Source organism: Podarcis muralis, chromosome 2, assembly GCF_964188315.1.
Source record: "Podarcis muralis chromosome 2, rPodMur119.hap1.1, whole genome shotgun sequence".
NCBI lineage: Eukaryota > Metazoa > Chordata > Lepidosauria > Squamata > Lacertidae > Podarcis > Podarcis muralis.
Window position 1 is genome coordinate 26,563,256 of NC_135656.1, and position 15,942 is coordinate 26,579,197.

At 46.1% G+C, this 15,942-nt stretch overlaps 1 protein-coding gene across 5 annotated transcripts in view; it reads right to left on the reverse strand.

Moving 5' to 3' along the window:
* Positions 1–8,275: 8,275 nt before the first annotated feature.
* The window catches only part of SLC39A11 (solute carrier family 39 member 11), a 266,295-nt gene continuing 258,628 nt past the window's right edge, over positions 8,276–15,942 (reverse strand). For all 5 annotated transcript variants that reach the window (XM_077924056.1, XM_028713858.2, XM_028713848.2 and 2 more), the window contains 3 exons: positions 13,036–13,134; positions 10,698–10,856; positions 8,276–10,010 (listed from right to left, as the gene is read on the reverse strand). In XM_077924056.1, coding sequence (XP_077780182.1) covers positions 9,932–10,010; positions 10,698–10,856; positions 13,036–13,134 — 337 coding nt within the window. In that variant the 3' untranslated portion in view covers positions 8,276–9,931. The remainder of the gene's footprint in view (positions 10,011–10,697; positions 10,857–13,035; positions 13,135–15,942) is intronic.

Consider the following 15,942-nt stretch of genomic DNA (forward strand, 5'->3'; position numbering starts at 1 on the left):
CAATCCATCAGCATTTGTCAGAGCCTATAATATACACAGCCCCAGTTAATTCACACGGGCATAATATGAACCACGGGACCTCGGGGCCCTTCTGATCGGCACTTTGACACACAGTGTTGTCTATCAGAGCAACAAGAAATGACAAGGAGGGATTATTGGCAAGCTTAACAGCCAGTCGGAAGAAAAGGGGCAATATTTAGGGAGGCATTTAGAAGTCGTGTTTTTTTGGGTTTTTAAAGCACTACTTAAGCATTCTTTTTTTTTTTCCAAAAAGGGAAAAAGGAACCACATGGTCTCAGAGCCAAGCAGGAAACTTTTAAAATTAACACACCTTGCAAGGAGACGAGTAATAAATTGTGAGTCAAGGGAAAGCCTGTATCCTGGATAGGGCCCTACTAGGCTTCCATACATAAATCAATTGAAAGGCATAGTCTCGTATCTTAAACACACACACACACACACACACACACACACAAACAAACACACTTGCCCTTGTAATCCTGGATGAATGACAACGAAGCTGGAAAACAGAAATCACACAAGACTGATGGGTGAGCGTCATCAAGATCCCAAAAACTACACTCAGGTGCAGAGACTGGAAGAAAGAGGTGAGACACAGGTATGGACTTGATGCTAGGGGCACTTTATTCATAACAATGTATGAACATATGATCTTTATACGGGGGGCGGGAAGAGATATGCAGATGTGGACCAAAAGAATGCAGAGCAATATGTTTGGCACCAGCTTGGCTGTGGGAGTTGCCGGGAGGAGGCATACATGGTGCCATCTAACCATCTTAGGGACTCCACTCTGGATTTGTGTAGGGTTTGCTCCTTGACCTTTCCCGGAGTCATGAACCGGCAGGACGATGGGGACGGGGAAGGAAGTACTCACAGGGTGACGAGAGAGGATGGTGAGGGGATGGGGGTCAATGCACAGGAACCAGAGCAGCAGGACCCATCATCAGAGGAGCCCCTGTCTCCGCGAACATGGCAGGCTTTGAGGTATAGGGAGCAGCAGTGTCAGAAATGTGGTGCAAGGTTATTTACATCTAATTACGCAAGATGAAGACTCAGTCTGTGGTTCACTGTCCATTTTACTGTTCAATATTTATCACCGATGTATGTGCTGAATGCTTAAAATCTATTTATGGGTGGGGGAAACCTTTGGAACCCCAGAAACAAAACACTGTGTGACCAAGGGACACTAAAGAACAGACACAGATGAGACATTTGCTTTTTCATGTTCCTAAGCCTGCAAAGGCTGATAAGTATCTGCTGCTATTTGCAGCTATTCTGACCCAAGAGGAGTTTTCGGAGAGTTGGCTTGCACAGTCATAATTAGATCATTCTATCTGGAGGAAGAGGAGGGGAAGGAAATTAATTTCTTGAACAGGCAATGGAGAGCAAATTGGGTGAGAAGTCAAACGGGCTGGCTGGAATCATCTTTCTTGGCAAGCCTGAACTTTAAGGGAGCGGGAGTTAAGGGGTGGGTGGAAGGATAGGGGAAGATGGCACTCTCTCTTCTCCACTCACTAACACTCTCTTTCTTTGTAACAATTGCAGACTCCCCTGGGGCACTCACACCCAATTACAGGGGCAGCCCCCGCCTTTCCTAACAACTTAATTTGCTTAATGATTCAGGAGGCCCCTAGGGGAGCCCTTGAGGTCATTGTCTGGCTAGAGTTTCCATGCTTCACAGATGGGTTTTAACAGACACGTGCAGAGCCGAGACAATGCAGGTGGGATGTGATGGACAGCAGGGTGAAAGCGAAAATAAAAATACAATAATATAATAATAATCTATTCCTCTATGTATATACACCAAACAGCTGTTATAGTCAACAAGGTGTCTTCTAGGTGTTGAACTGTTACTTCCCACAATCCTTTGCTGGCTGGGGCTATTGGGAGTCCAAGATAAGTTTCAGGGCATGACACTGAATACACTGCTTTATGGGTTTACACACCCACACCAAAAAACGTCCCTGCTGCTGGAGTAGCTTGCTTGCAATCTGAATTTTGCCGAATTTGGGAGACAAACAGGGGAAGGGAGAATCCCCAGCACAGACAGCAGTGAGCAAATGCGTTTGTATTTGAAGCCAGAGGATGGAGTGCTCAGTCAAAGGCTGCGCAAAATAGAGTCGCCTTGAATGGGGAGCAGAAGCAGGTGGGGATAACATCCCGTGGGTTTTATTGAAGGAATGCGTTGGCATATTTTTATAGGACACAGAGACTGGTGCGCATACCAGTTTATTTCACTAAACAAAATGCATCGGGTGTGCCAATGCATGCTTTAAAATAGCAGGTCTTTAAAAATATACACATATATCTTGGAGCGGCTTACGCATTTCCAAGTCTTTCTGATATGCAGTAAAATGTATACACCCAGCATTTTATAGGTGAGCATCTCACCTGCATCCATCCCAGCGATTTAAAATTGTGGCACAGAATTGATAGAGCTGAATGCAAAACCACACAATCTGCATGATGCTTCTGCAGGGCAATTTGAAAGTGAGAGGGGCTGGGCAGCGGGGGAAGGAATAGCCCTATGAAACCATTTCCGCTTTGCTTCCCCAAACACTCAGAGGATGATACTCTGTCTTGTTTTCTGTGGGTCCTAATATGGTCCGTTCCAGTGCTGTATTTTGATAAGCCATGGCATGAAGATAGTCAAAGGCAACTTCCTGTAAATTAGTCTCAACTTCCTGCATTTCTCGAAGGATCACTCCTTGCTCCCGTTCAACCACTGCCTCCCCAAGTGTGCTTTTCTGTAGGATATCAGCAAGAATCTCCACAGCTCTTGGCAGGTCTTTTGAGAAATGCACAATATACAGTTTGTTCTCTTGATGTATAAGCATTAAGGTGAGCTCCCATGTTTTCAATCTCTAGTTCCAGATCCAACTGGGGCCTCTCTCTTTTTTGTCCCCTTAAAAGCCGTATGCTCCAGGAAGTAAGCTGTTCCATTGTTTTTCTCATTTTCGTATCTGCTTCCAGTGTCAATCCAAAGTCCCACTGTGCATGTTGAAATCCCAGAATCTTCGGACGCTACCCTCAAGCCGTTATCTAGAGAAGATACCTTTGTCTCAGGAACATTTAGGGCAATTTGGGATACTGCCTTGGTAGCTATGAATCTGGTTCTCCCAAGATGTACAGACCGTTTTCCTAAGGCTGAGCTCCGCGAAAGGAGGCCCCGGCAGGCCCACAGGAGACGCCCGCCCGCCAGCCGACCCGCGGCTGCCGCCATTTTACTGCTGTGGCCAAGCAGTCGGTGGAGCCAGGAGCCCATGATACTCTACCTTGATATATATAACACCTGTAGCAATGCAAAGTTACATTTCAGGAGGACGTTCCCAAAAGCCACATCTTCAGAACTGATACCTTGCCAATTGTTTAAAATGACAATTTTTCCTCCAGAGAACCCTTTGCTTCTTCTCTGCAACCTGATCTCTTGGTGCCTCTTGAGGAATAATCTCTCCTTCCTACTTACCACCAGAGTGAGTGGATCAGTCAAGGACTTCTGCAGATGGTTTCATTGCTTTGCAGGTTTCATTTTGTTTTTGTCTTTTTAAAATATTTTTTACTGATTTTTCCATGTATACTTCTTCTAACAATATATCTTTAAAAAAATTTCATATTTCGACCCTCCTCCCCTGGACTCCCGTTTTGTTTTATTTCCATATTGTTTACTCTGCGTATTGTTTCCCCCAAATTTTCTCAATACATACAGTCTTATTTTTTGTTGTAAACAGTTGTGAGTTTACTCAAACCCTGCCAATGAGTCCATTTCTTTATGTTGCCTCTTCATATATGTTGTAAATGGTTCCCATTCTCTTTTAAAGTCTTTGTTGTCCTTTTCATGTAATTTTCGGTTAGTTTTGCCAGTTTTGCATATTCCATAACTGCTTTGCAGGTTTTGAATCTGTTTCAAGAGCACACAATATTCCACAAGTACCAAAACTGACACAACCCTGAGGCATAAAGCGCAAGCCTACTCCAGCTACCATTGGTGGTTTTGTAAGATTATGCAACAGCAATGAACCTCTGGAGCGGTTTATTAGCGTGTACCAGAGGAAGCCTACTTAAAAGGGGGGGGGGGGGAATCTAATTGTGGCTTCCTACAAGCAGCTAACCAACACAGAATGCTCAGCACCTGGTGCTCTGTTTTGGGTTATGTCCAGATAACCGGTTTATTGAACATGCATTCTGATTTGTTTGCACAATGCTTGCAATGAGGCCATATACATGGTGCCAGGGGCTTGCTAAACATTCATTTTCACTTGTTTGCAGGGAAGTTATATGATGCCATGTTAAACAAATGTAATCCCACGCACTTTCCTGTCACTTTCCTTACTGCTAAGAAATTTGGGGTGGGGGGCGGGGAGCAGCAAACTTCTTGCACAAAACCAGCAAATCCGCTTTAACTGCACAAACTGAATTTACTAGTATGTCGCACTGAATTCCACTGTAAAATACTGACAGTCTGGAAGCCCTTGGTCTGGGCCTGGTAACCTATCCAGGTAGGCCATGAATCTAGCCATGTCCCCCACCCCATTCTGCCCCTTGCTCCCTGGCAATGAGGCAAACATTTGCTCCTAACTTTGTAGACAATCGGGCATTTTACAGCGCACTACATGGGACGGAGAATATTGTAACCCAGATCCAAAGAGAGAACTGGGGTACTAGTTCTGCATGACTAAAAATTATTTGGACTTGCATTTCTCAAATACCTGTTCCCCTTGCCACGTGGTCAACTGCTTTTGAAAGTCAAGGCAATGGAAGTTGGAAATGAGGGGGGGGGGGCGTTTCAAACACAGCTTGCTTGTGATATGGCATGCTGGCATCAGAAGCACAAGAAGAAGACGTTGAAGAAGGAGGGAATTCCTTGAGCTTCTCCCCTTCATTAAAGGTAAAAAGGTAGAAGTCCAGTCCTGACCATTAGGTCCAGTCGTGGCCGACTCTGGGGTTGTGGCGCTCATCTCGCTTTATTGGCCAAGGGAGCCGGCGTACAGCTTCCGGGTCATGTGGCCAGCATGACTAAGCCGCTTCTGGCGAACCAGAGCAGCGCACGGAAATGCCGTTTACCTTCCCGCCGGAGCGGGACCTATTTATCTACTTGCACTTTGACGTGCTTTCACTGCTAGGTTGGCAGGAGCAGGGACCGAACAACGGGAGCTCACCCCGTCGCAGGGATTCGAACCGCCGACCTTCTGATCGGCAAGTCCTAGGCTCTGTGGTTTAACCCACAGCGCCACCAGCGTCCGTCTGTCCTTTATTAGCATGAGCCTAATTTAGGAGCCCAAGCTGTTCCTGTGGACAAATGGCAGGTCAGGGTATATTCTGGCTGAAAACCTAAAATGGTGTTATAGCTGTAGGAACCGGGGTTTTTTTCCCATTCCAGTTCCTCCCAAATTATAGAATCACAGAGTTGTGGAGCTGGAAGGAACCATGAGGGTCATCCAGTCCAACCCCCTGCGATGTAGGAATCTCTTGCCCAACATGGGAATCGAACCCATGACCTTGAGATTAAGAGTCTCATGCTCTACTGACTGAGCTATGAAACTCTCCCCTTCTTTTACTATAGCTTAACGGTGTGATAACTGGATCGCTGCAGTTGTCTGCCTCCAACATGAAAGCCAGTGCGGTGTAATGGCTAGAGTGCTGGACTAGAACCTGGGAGACCCGAGTTCAAATCCCCACTCAGCCATGAAGCTCACTGGGTAATCTCGGGCCAGTCACTGCCTCCCAGCCTCACCTACCTCACAGGGTTGTTTTGAGGCTAAAATGGGAAGGAAGAGAACTGTGTGTGCCACCTTTAGGAAAGGTGGAATTAAACTGCAATAAATAAAGCATGGTTTCCAAAGCGCCCATAGAGAACTGCAAGGGGGTGTGCCATTATTTACTACCACACAGTAAGAACTCTGTCACAAAAGAACTCTGCAATCAAGCAGCGAAGAAGTACCTTTGCCCTCCACTTAGGAGAGACAGAAGCCTCTGTGTGTCTCCGTTTTAATTGCTATCGTGTTGCCAAGTACAACAAAGATATATATATATATAAATATGAGATAGATGGCATTTTGTTCTTAGCTTCTCTCTCCCTGCCTCCCCCAAACACAGAGTGGGGGTGAGCAGATGAAATCAGCATGCCTTTATGAGCAGTGACTCAGGTGCTGCTGTCTATTCTAGCTTCGGCGTTGAGAGAGGGCTTTTGTGCTGCGCCGGGCTTTATGGCATCACTTGTAATAATAAGGCGATTGTTTGGTTGCGTGCAAAGCTCTCGCTCAGGGATTCCTGTTGCGGCCTCCTCCCTTGAAACCGCAACCATGCGAGCTGCACCTTCCCTGCTAAACTCTGCCCCCCCCCCGGGACTCTGCTTGCTCACAGGTAAACATTGAGTAGTGCAATCCCTGCAGGAAGGAAGGGTCCTCGTCAGCCTCGGTTAGCCACACAGGCACTGAGAGATAACACTGGCTCCAGCATTCCTCATCTCTGACTCAGAGGCAAATGAGGACGTGAGCTCGCTCACGCTACCTAGCGAGGGTGACAGTTCACCTGGTCGGCCTTAGTCTGTCTCGTCTGCTGCGCTCTCCTCTTTGCTGTCCTCACCGCTTCCTTTTTCCTGCTCCACTTAACCGAGAAGCACAACGTAGGCTGGAGGTCTCTTGGAATACAGAGCTGGGACTTAACTCCAATGCTGGCTTCTATCTCAAATGGGACCCTTTCTATCATAGCTGTCAACGTTTCCCTTTTTTTAAAGGGAAATTCCCTTATTCCGAATAGGATTCCTCGCAAGAAAAGGGAAAAGTTGACAGCTATGCTTTCTATCAGTGTGAAGAGGTGGCACAGCGTCGCATCCACCCTTGTTTTTCCATGATGCGAGCCAAGCAGAAGAGAACAAAATCCAAATTACAGGTTGGTTTCGGTGGCATGGGCTCAGCGTACTTCTGGGAGCATGTTATCCTGTATGAGCCCTTCCGTCTGTTAAGATCAGCTGGAAGATGGCAAGGGTGTGTTAGGGACTGCAATTCTAGATCAATTATGAACCTTATTTGTGGGCAGGAGGAGGAGTGCAGAAGGCTGAAGAAGTGGGGGTGTCCTCAGCAACATGGAATCTTGCTTTTTGAGCACAAAAAAGCAATGCCCATCCCTTTGAAGCCCTCAGCATTTTAAGAAGAAGCATCAAGCCCTTCTATTCGCAAAAACAAAACGCCTCCCTAACTAAACATAGTCAAAAACGTCTGGAGAGTGGCTGTGAAACCTGTCCCATATATCACACCCAGATGCAAATGAAAATCTTTCAGATAATTTTTGGTGACTAAAAGGAAACAAAAACAGATACCAGTGATCCAACTATTAGCCCTCTTGCCCCCAGGTTTTTCTAGCATATTTCTGTCTGTGCCAGCCAGCAAACTGCTTGCCCACAAAATACTAGTTCCTTCAGTTCTGCCAAGAAATAAATGCATTACAGCCATTTGTTGATTTCCCCATTAATAGTCAATCTCATGCTTATTCACTTTGTCCCTTATAGATCTCCTGCAAAGGTTTCTTCCCATTAACGTTTAGGGATCTTCCTCTTGTCTGTTTCACTTCAGACAAATCACATTGACACACACTCCAAATAAGCCTCTCTCAGCGGCTCTCTCTCTCTGCCCCTCTCTCTCACACACACATACACACACACACACACACACACACACACAGAAAGAAGCAGAAAACGTTAAAAACGACAGTTACTTGAATAACAGTCACAATAGAATGGAATGCCTCTCTCATGTGACTCACAGTCAGCCAATTACATGAGAACTACTGCCAAAGGAAAAACCCCATGTTAAAAATGCACAGTAATTTAACATAAGTAAACATTCCCATTTCCATAATGGAAATTAAACCATTATCCTTTGTGGTTCAAGGCACTCCAATGCATTTAACTTGTAATATGGAAGGAGAGGTTCAGCTGTGTCCTGGGCAATTCTTTTGACATTTGCTCCTCAAGGTCACTTCCAGGAATACAGACTGGCTCACATTCACCATCAATTGAGGAAGGAAGGCGCACTGTCTAACCAGACATTGGCTCATTATTATTACAGTACAGCAAGGGGCTTTGAATGGTTACCAGAAGCAACAGTGTGAACGGACCAAGGATCCGATGAAGCAAACTCAACTACGTTGAGCCCGAGTAGTTGTACTTACGGACAAGCGGGTTAGAACGAACAATAAAATAAAAATAAAAATGGGAGAGAGATGGCAGGAGAAAGAAATTAGTCCAATGACTCAAACACAATTTTTAAAATCTCCTCTTTTATTCAGACTCACCACAGTTAAAAAGTCAGATCAATTACTAATCATCGTTATGTACTGGTCTTTGTGCATACAAACAAAACCACACACACTGAAGAAACAAGCCCATGGGCTTTCAATTAATTTAGTCCAAGAGCACCAACTGGCTGATGGTAACCACATGACCCCTGGGAAGCCTCCGGCACACACATACACCTTATGCTCTGTCCCCCCTGGAGAAAATAGATATCACAAAGCAACCAAAGTAAATCCTGCTTTGTGAACTGGGAGAAAAGCCATGGTGGGGATGTGTGTGTGGCACTGGTTATCCAGAGGCCTCTTTTGCAGAGCCCTGAGGTGACATATAGGAAGACAGGTTCCAGCGACACACACACAATTCTTGCAAGCACAAATGCAACAGACAAAAAGCAAGAAGCCCTTAGCTGTCAAAAGTATATGATGTACCAATGCAAGCTCTCTTACTTCTCTTTCCGCCATAGAGCACAATGGGCGTGTCTTTTTACTCAGGGATCTCAACCCTTATAGCTGATCTGCCAATGAGTTGGTACTGATTTTCTGGATGAACACAAGTTGTCAACTAACCCCACAAGTTGTCAATTAACCCTACTCTCTTGCATTCATCACAAGGAAGCGGGTAGGAACAATTCCCCAAGAAAGCCCTCTTGCTATCATAGCAAATAAAGATATTAGAAAACGCAGGTAGGGAGTGAGGGGTGGAATTAGGTGCTACTGCAATAGGCCTCCTAGTGTTGACACTCGGAGGCTCAGATCCGCCTTCAGTGCTGAACTCTGCTTGCTTGAGATGGTAAAAACGCCATATTGGCATGTCAACTGAGTTAAGAGCTTAGATTAACGATTCACAGAGGCTCAACCTCCAGAAACCCTACAGTAGTAAGTCCAGAAGTAGTAAACCTCCATAACCCTAAAACTGGAGGGTGATTATTTCCTACCAGACAAGGGATATTAGGAAATGAGTGAACCTACGGGAACAGCACTGTAGAAGTCCAGACACTTGACAGAAGAAGTGCAGCCTTCGCTTAAGATTTGCCACAAACACTTTGCAATCTTCCCTTGCTCTCCAGGTAAACCTCCAACACCATATGCGGATAGGAAAGCTCTTGCTCCCCACCTCTAAACACAGCCCCTAAGTTCCCATTATTGATTAAAAGAAATGATCTATCCATTTCGACAAGCAGTGAAGCCGAATATTTCCACAGCTAAAAACAAAGCACTGTATGGACTTCTCTCGTAGGTCACTCTTGTAGGCCATTTCAGCTCTTTGATGTTGCCTTGCACCACTCAGTTTATACCACACAACAAGATTTGTGAAGACACAGCAAAGACAATCACCACAGATTAGACCTGACTTCATACCAACAACCCCGCTGGAAAAGGAGTAATGGAGTGGCAGGAGGGGGGGGGAACCACAAGAATGACTTTCCCACGTTTTCCAGAACCATCCACATTAACATTATGGCAAATTTTAAGTCTGTATAATTTAAGTCAAATCAACATTAACCCAGATCAGTATTATTATTACGTAAAAATGCATTGTTCCCATTCCAGCTTCTGCTGTGCATTTTGTCCAGAATGACATATTCTGAAGGTCAAAGATGGGGAAAGTTGGCATCGCCTGTTATCCAAGTCCAACATCCAGGGACATCATGACCACAAATCCTAAGATCGATGTCCAGGAAGCCAGCTTCCCATTGCCACTGCGAAGAGAGGGGAAGTAGGGGAAGAGAAGTTAAGGTCTGCATTCTTAATGGTATTTGCTGTTGTTGTTTTTTTGTTTGTTTCCTTATCTGACACAAAAATGTTTCTTCTTCCCCCTTTGGAGAAGCAAACAGTGCATTTAATGCCCTGTTTTATGCTGTTCGGTTTGGATGGTCATGATTTGAGGGATACTGACCGATGAGGGGAAGTGCTTGTGTAGGCAGAAGATACTGAAAACAGTGACAGCTAACACACCAACAATTCCCCTCTAGAAGGGGAGAATTGGGATGAAGATGAGGTGCTTTTGACTTGCAGGGTTTCATGACAAGGAGTCTACTACTCCAACCAACTCTTAGGATTGGATTCTACGACATTGGTCTGAGTAGTTTCAGGAGGTTGTGAAAGTCTGATGTCCTGGGAACCAAAATCTTTTCCTCAAAAGCTGACTGAGAGGAGCTTAATTTAGGTGGCGTTGCTGCTGTTGCTGCCTGAAGTGGGTTTTCCAATCTTTTCTTCTCTACAGAACAGTTAACCTGAAACAAAGCTACAGTGGACCTCACAGTCATGCTTCGGTTTTAATCTCCCCTTGATTTGGTTTGCAGAGGCTTCTCTACCTGAGAGACATTTGGTGTTAAAAACAGCATGAAAGAAACAGAATGGATGTGGCTGCATAAGGAGTTGCTCACCTGATCTGTGCCTCTGGGATGATGTCGTCCATCACCACATATACCATTGCCCCAGCAGCAAAGGCCAAGGCGTAGGGCAGAAGAGGCTCTGCTAACACTATGGCAAAGGCCCCAAAGATGCCAGCTAGTGGTTCCACCATGCCGCTTAATTGCCCATACCTGTAAAACAGCCCAAACAACATGTCACTAGATAAGGTAGGATGCTGTCCTGTCCTGTGCATTGTGTTGTTTGTCCCTTTCAAGCTGCCACAGTTTGCGAAGTCAACACAAATCAGTTCTTCCCCTTCTCCTTGACAACTTCCCATTTGAGGCCAGGACAACAGGGATAATTATTGCCAATCATCATCATCATCATCATCATCTCCTCTGAAACCATTCAGGAGCAAACACTGCAGAAGACAATTCCCCTCCTTTAATCTGAAAGGTGGCAAATGGCTACAGACAAAAGAGAACATCTGGCTATAACAGTGAATTTCTCCTCCCCATGCCTTTCTCTACTCCACAGGGACCTTTTGCAGTCAAGATCTTTTGTCAATCAATTCCCTCCAAAAAATAAAAATAAATAAAAAATCTACTTCTGTTTTTTAGTCTGATAGACAAGTTTTGTTTTGGGACAAAAACAGAGAAGTTAGAAAAGTCTTATTGGGATTGCAATTTGCAATACAGTGGTACCTCTGGATGCGAACAGGATCCGTTCCGGAGCCCTGTTTGCATCCTGAAGCAAACGCAACCTGTGTCTGTGCATGCATGGGTCGCGATTCCCCGCTTCCGCGCATGACGTCATTGTGAGCATCTGCGCATGCGCAAGTGGCGAAACCCGGAAGTAATGCACTCCGTTACTTCCGGGTCGCCGCGGAGCATAACCTGAAAACGCTCAACCTGAAGCACATTTAACCCGAGGTATGACTTTATCTTGGGGGGGGGGGTTGGGGGGGAGTTGCTACATGTTTTCAGTGTAGTGCTATCAGTTTTCCTTTCAGGGCTACCCCAAGACATTCTACTGTGGTCTAAACCACTGAGCCTCTTGGGCTTGCTAATCAGAAGGTCTGTGGTTCGAATCCCCGCTTCTGAGTGAGCTCCCGTTGCTCTGTCCCAGCTTCTGCCAACCTAGCAGTTCGAAAGCACACCAGTGCAAGTAGATAAATAAGTACTGCTGTGGCAGAAAGGTAAACGGCGTTTCTGTGCGCTCTGGTTTCTGTCATGGTGTTCCGTTGTGCCAGAAGCGGTTTAGTCATGCTGGCCACATGACCCGGAAAGCTGTCTTTGGACAAACGCCGGCTCCCTTGGCCTGAAAGCGAGATGAGTGCTGCAACCCCTTTGACTGGACTTAACCATCCAGGGATCCTTTACCTTTACCTTTTTACTGCCAGAGGTGGAACTCAAACAGCACCTCTCCCAGAAGCAGAGCCCAAATGGTGCCCCTGTTTGGTCTCCCATTCAGACATCAATTCCAACCTTTGTCTATCCTCCTCTCAAGGTCACTTTGCCTTGCTTTGGCCAATTCTTGTAATGGTTTACTAATCAATTCCTGTTCCCAGTGAACTCTGGGAAGTGTAGCTGTGTGAGGGGAATTTCAAGTGGGTCTCCTAACAACCTTCAGCACCCTTAACAAACTACAGCTCCCAGGATTCTTTGGTTGAAGCTATGGTTGTTTAAAGTGGTATAATACTGCTTTAACTGTGTAGTCCAGATGAGACCTACATGACAAGGAGTAAAGCAATTTGCATTTCCAATTGATAGTTGGATTAGATAGGAGGACCTTTAGCAACCATAGAGTAGGTAGGCCCAGTTAGGAAAAGGATTGAGAACCACTGACATAAATAACAGCAGCCTCCCCCAGTGTGCGAGAGAAAGTGTGAATCAGGGACGCGGGTGGCGCTGTGGGTAAAACCTCAGTGCCTAGGACTTGCCGATCGTATGGTCGGCGGTTCGAATCCCCGCGGCGGGGTGCGCTCCCGTTGCTCGGTCCCAGCGCCTGCCAACCTAGCAGTTCGAAAGCACCCTCGGGTGCAAGTAGATAAATAGGGACCGCTTACTAGCGGGAAGGTAAACGGTGTTTCCGTGTGCGGCTCTGGCTCGCCAGAGTAGCTTTGTCACGCTGGCCACGTGACCTGGAAGTGTCTGCGGACAGCGCTGGCTCCCGGCCTCTAGAGTGAGATGAGCGCACAACCCTAGAGTCTGTCAAGACTGGCCCGTATGGGCAGGGGTACCTTTACCTTTACCTTTACCCCCAGTGTGTGAGAGAAAGTGTGAATCAGGGCCACTTGAACACATTTCCAGTTCCAAAGTTGCATCAGGAAATACAAAGGAAACGTGAGAAACGGGTTTTGAACCTTACCAGAATGCTCTCCACGTCGAAAACCCAGCTCCACGCAAGGGAAGGCTGACAGCTAGTCCTTCTGGAAAGTTCTGGATTCCAATCCCAATGGCTAAATTCCTGTGTGAATAAAATGAAATAGATCATAGGTATTATATAACAGAAGTGATGGCTGCGCATGGGTGGAGCAAATAAAAGACATTAGGCTGAGATAGTCCTTTTGTTGGCGAAATATTCCTTGTTATTAAACATGTCTCTTTAATGTCAGTATTTTCAGCCCTTGGGGCCTAAGGCAATCATGCTAATGCTTGGCATCCAACTCAGGATTCTCATCTTCAAAGTGTTCTACATAAGTTACTCAACTTAACAATGCCCCTGGGAGGCAGGGAGGAACAGAGGTGGGTGGGGGAAAAGACTTGTCAAAAGGAGGCAGATAGCAAGTTTAAAATAGCTGTCTATGCGGAACTCCAAATTGCTGAAACAGACACCAGAGGCAGAAAGGTGCTTTTTTAAAAAAACACACACACAAAAAAGTAGGGTAGGGGCATTGCTTTACACATTATTATTTCAGCCTGCTTCTGTTTGTTTGTTTGTTTGTTTGTTTGCTTGCTTGCTTGCTTGCTTGCTTGTAGTAGTCATAATAAAGGTAAAGGTAAAGGGACCCCTGACTGTTAGGTCCAGTTGCGGGCAACTCTGGGGTTGTGGCGCTCATCTCACTTTACTGGCCGAGGGAGCCGGCGTACAGCTTCCGGGTCATGTGGCTAGCATGATTAAGCCACTTCTGGAGAACCAGGGCAGCACACGGAAACGCCGTTTACCTTCCCGCTGGAGCAGTACCTATCTATCTACTTGCACTTTGACGTGCTTTCGAACTGCTAGGTTGCCAGGAGCAGGGACCGAGCAATGGGAGCTCACCCTGTCGCGGGGATTCAAACCGCTGACCTTCTGATCGGCATGCCCTAGGCTTTGTGGTTTAACCCACAGCACCACCCGCGTCCCAGTAGTCATAATAGTAGTATTTTAAAGGCTTTGGTAACTTCTACACATCCTGAGCTGAAAGGGGGGTTGCAGGCACAGGGCAAAAATGTGTCATAGAAAGGATTGTGAGTTGGCATTGGGCATGAGATGCCACAGTTTAAGAGTATACATCTCTTTTCATGTGGGAAGCTTACACATCAGGGAGTATGCTAAGCTAGAGCCTCTCACCCTGATTACAGATTTCCCAAATCGAAGAAGATGCTAAGATGCTGACACTTTCCCATCAACCAACTCTCCCTCCTTCAAAGTGCATTCTGAGCTGATGCAAAGAACAAAATCAAGCACTCCTCTGAACTCTGGAATAGACATGAACAGAGGCTTGGAGGAACACATGTTCATGAAGACCCAGGTCTTGAATTCTGCAGGAGCAACTAGGAACACTGAGTTCCTTCAAAAAGCAAAAGTACCCATGGCTGCCCCATGAGAAAAGCCAACTCATTCAAACCAAAATCCATTATTAGTGCAGTATTTTTATTATCCTTTACCTTTACCTTTTATCTTTATTAGGCCCAACAAAATGTCGCAACATAACATGCAAGCTTTCGAGTTCACCAGAGCTCTTAATCAGGCTAGATGGTAAATGATTTGGGGTGGGGGTGGGGAATTGGCAGGCACTGTAGACGTCTGTATTTGTGTCTGCTGTGAGTCTTTAAATGGGACAGTGGGACGAGGTAGCAGATATCAAATGGGGGGTTGATAGGTGTTACTGAGATTTCAGATTGTGTGAAGGCAAACTGAAGAAAATACACATATAACAGCTGATTCCCCCATTGGGAAATGGAAAAACCAGCTGTGACCCAGGTCCATGCCCTTTACAGTTCCTTATATTCCTAAAAGAACCGGGGGCACCATACCTTACATTCCACACTTCCCAACTGCTTGCCAGAGAAGAGGCAAAGGTTATTCCATATAGGTTGCTTGTTACAGAAAAGATTTCTAAAGAACATATTATATATAGATCTCTCTTGCACTGAGACACTCTCCTCTGTGGTTTTAATTCTAATTGCTGCAGAAACAAATGTCATTATACCAGACCCTAGCAGGACTGGAGACTGACTTGGAAGAAGGAAACAGTGATCTGAGGGATCCTGTAACAGCCAGGAGATGGGAGGCAGAGGCAGGAGAAACTGCAGGATTGGAGAGCGAAGAACAGGTGCAGGAGGATGGAGCGATAGGTCAGGCTGGTGGAAAGTCAAGAACTTCCATGCCTCCTCCTGCCCCCACCTCTCCTGATCCATTGCCTCCCAGGACCAAGTGAGGATTGGAGGGGGAGGAGCAGAAGCAAGTTACACACAGGTGGAGTCTGAGGTTGGGGGCATGGCCTATTTGTTGTGGCAACTGCCTCATTGGGTGCATACCTAGGAGCAGCTGAGAGACGCAGGGCTGATAAGACATGCATTTTCCTAACAACTCCTCACTCTGGGCATTCCTTGCCTGACACATACTGTATTTTTCACTCCATAAGATGCACCTAGTTTTTAGAGGAGGAAAACAAGAAACAAGAAAGCAATGCAAAGCCTCTTGAGCAAAGACGCAGGAGCAATCCCACTGTGCTCAAGAGGCTTTGCGTGGCTATCCCTGAAGCAAGAAGAGCAAGAGGGATCGGTGCACAATGATCCCTCTTGCTCTTCGGGCTTCTGGGATAGCTGCACAGCCTCTTCAGGGCAGCGGGATGAAGGCTCCTCACTGCCCTGAAGAGGCTGCGTGCGACTAAGCCAGAAGCTAGAACAGCGAGAGGGAGTGCTGCACAGCGATCCCTCTCGCTGTTCTGGCTTCTGGGATAGCTGCGCAACCTGCATTTGCTCCATAAGATGCACACACATTTCCCCTTACTTTTTAGGAGGGAAAAAGTGCATCTTATAGAGCGAAAAATACGGTAACTTCCCTGTT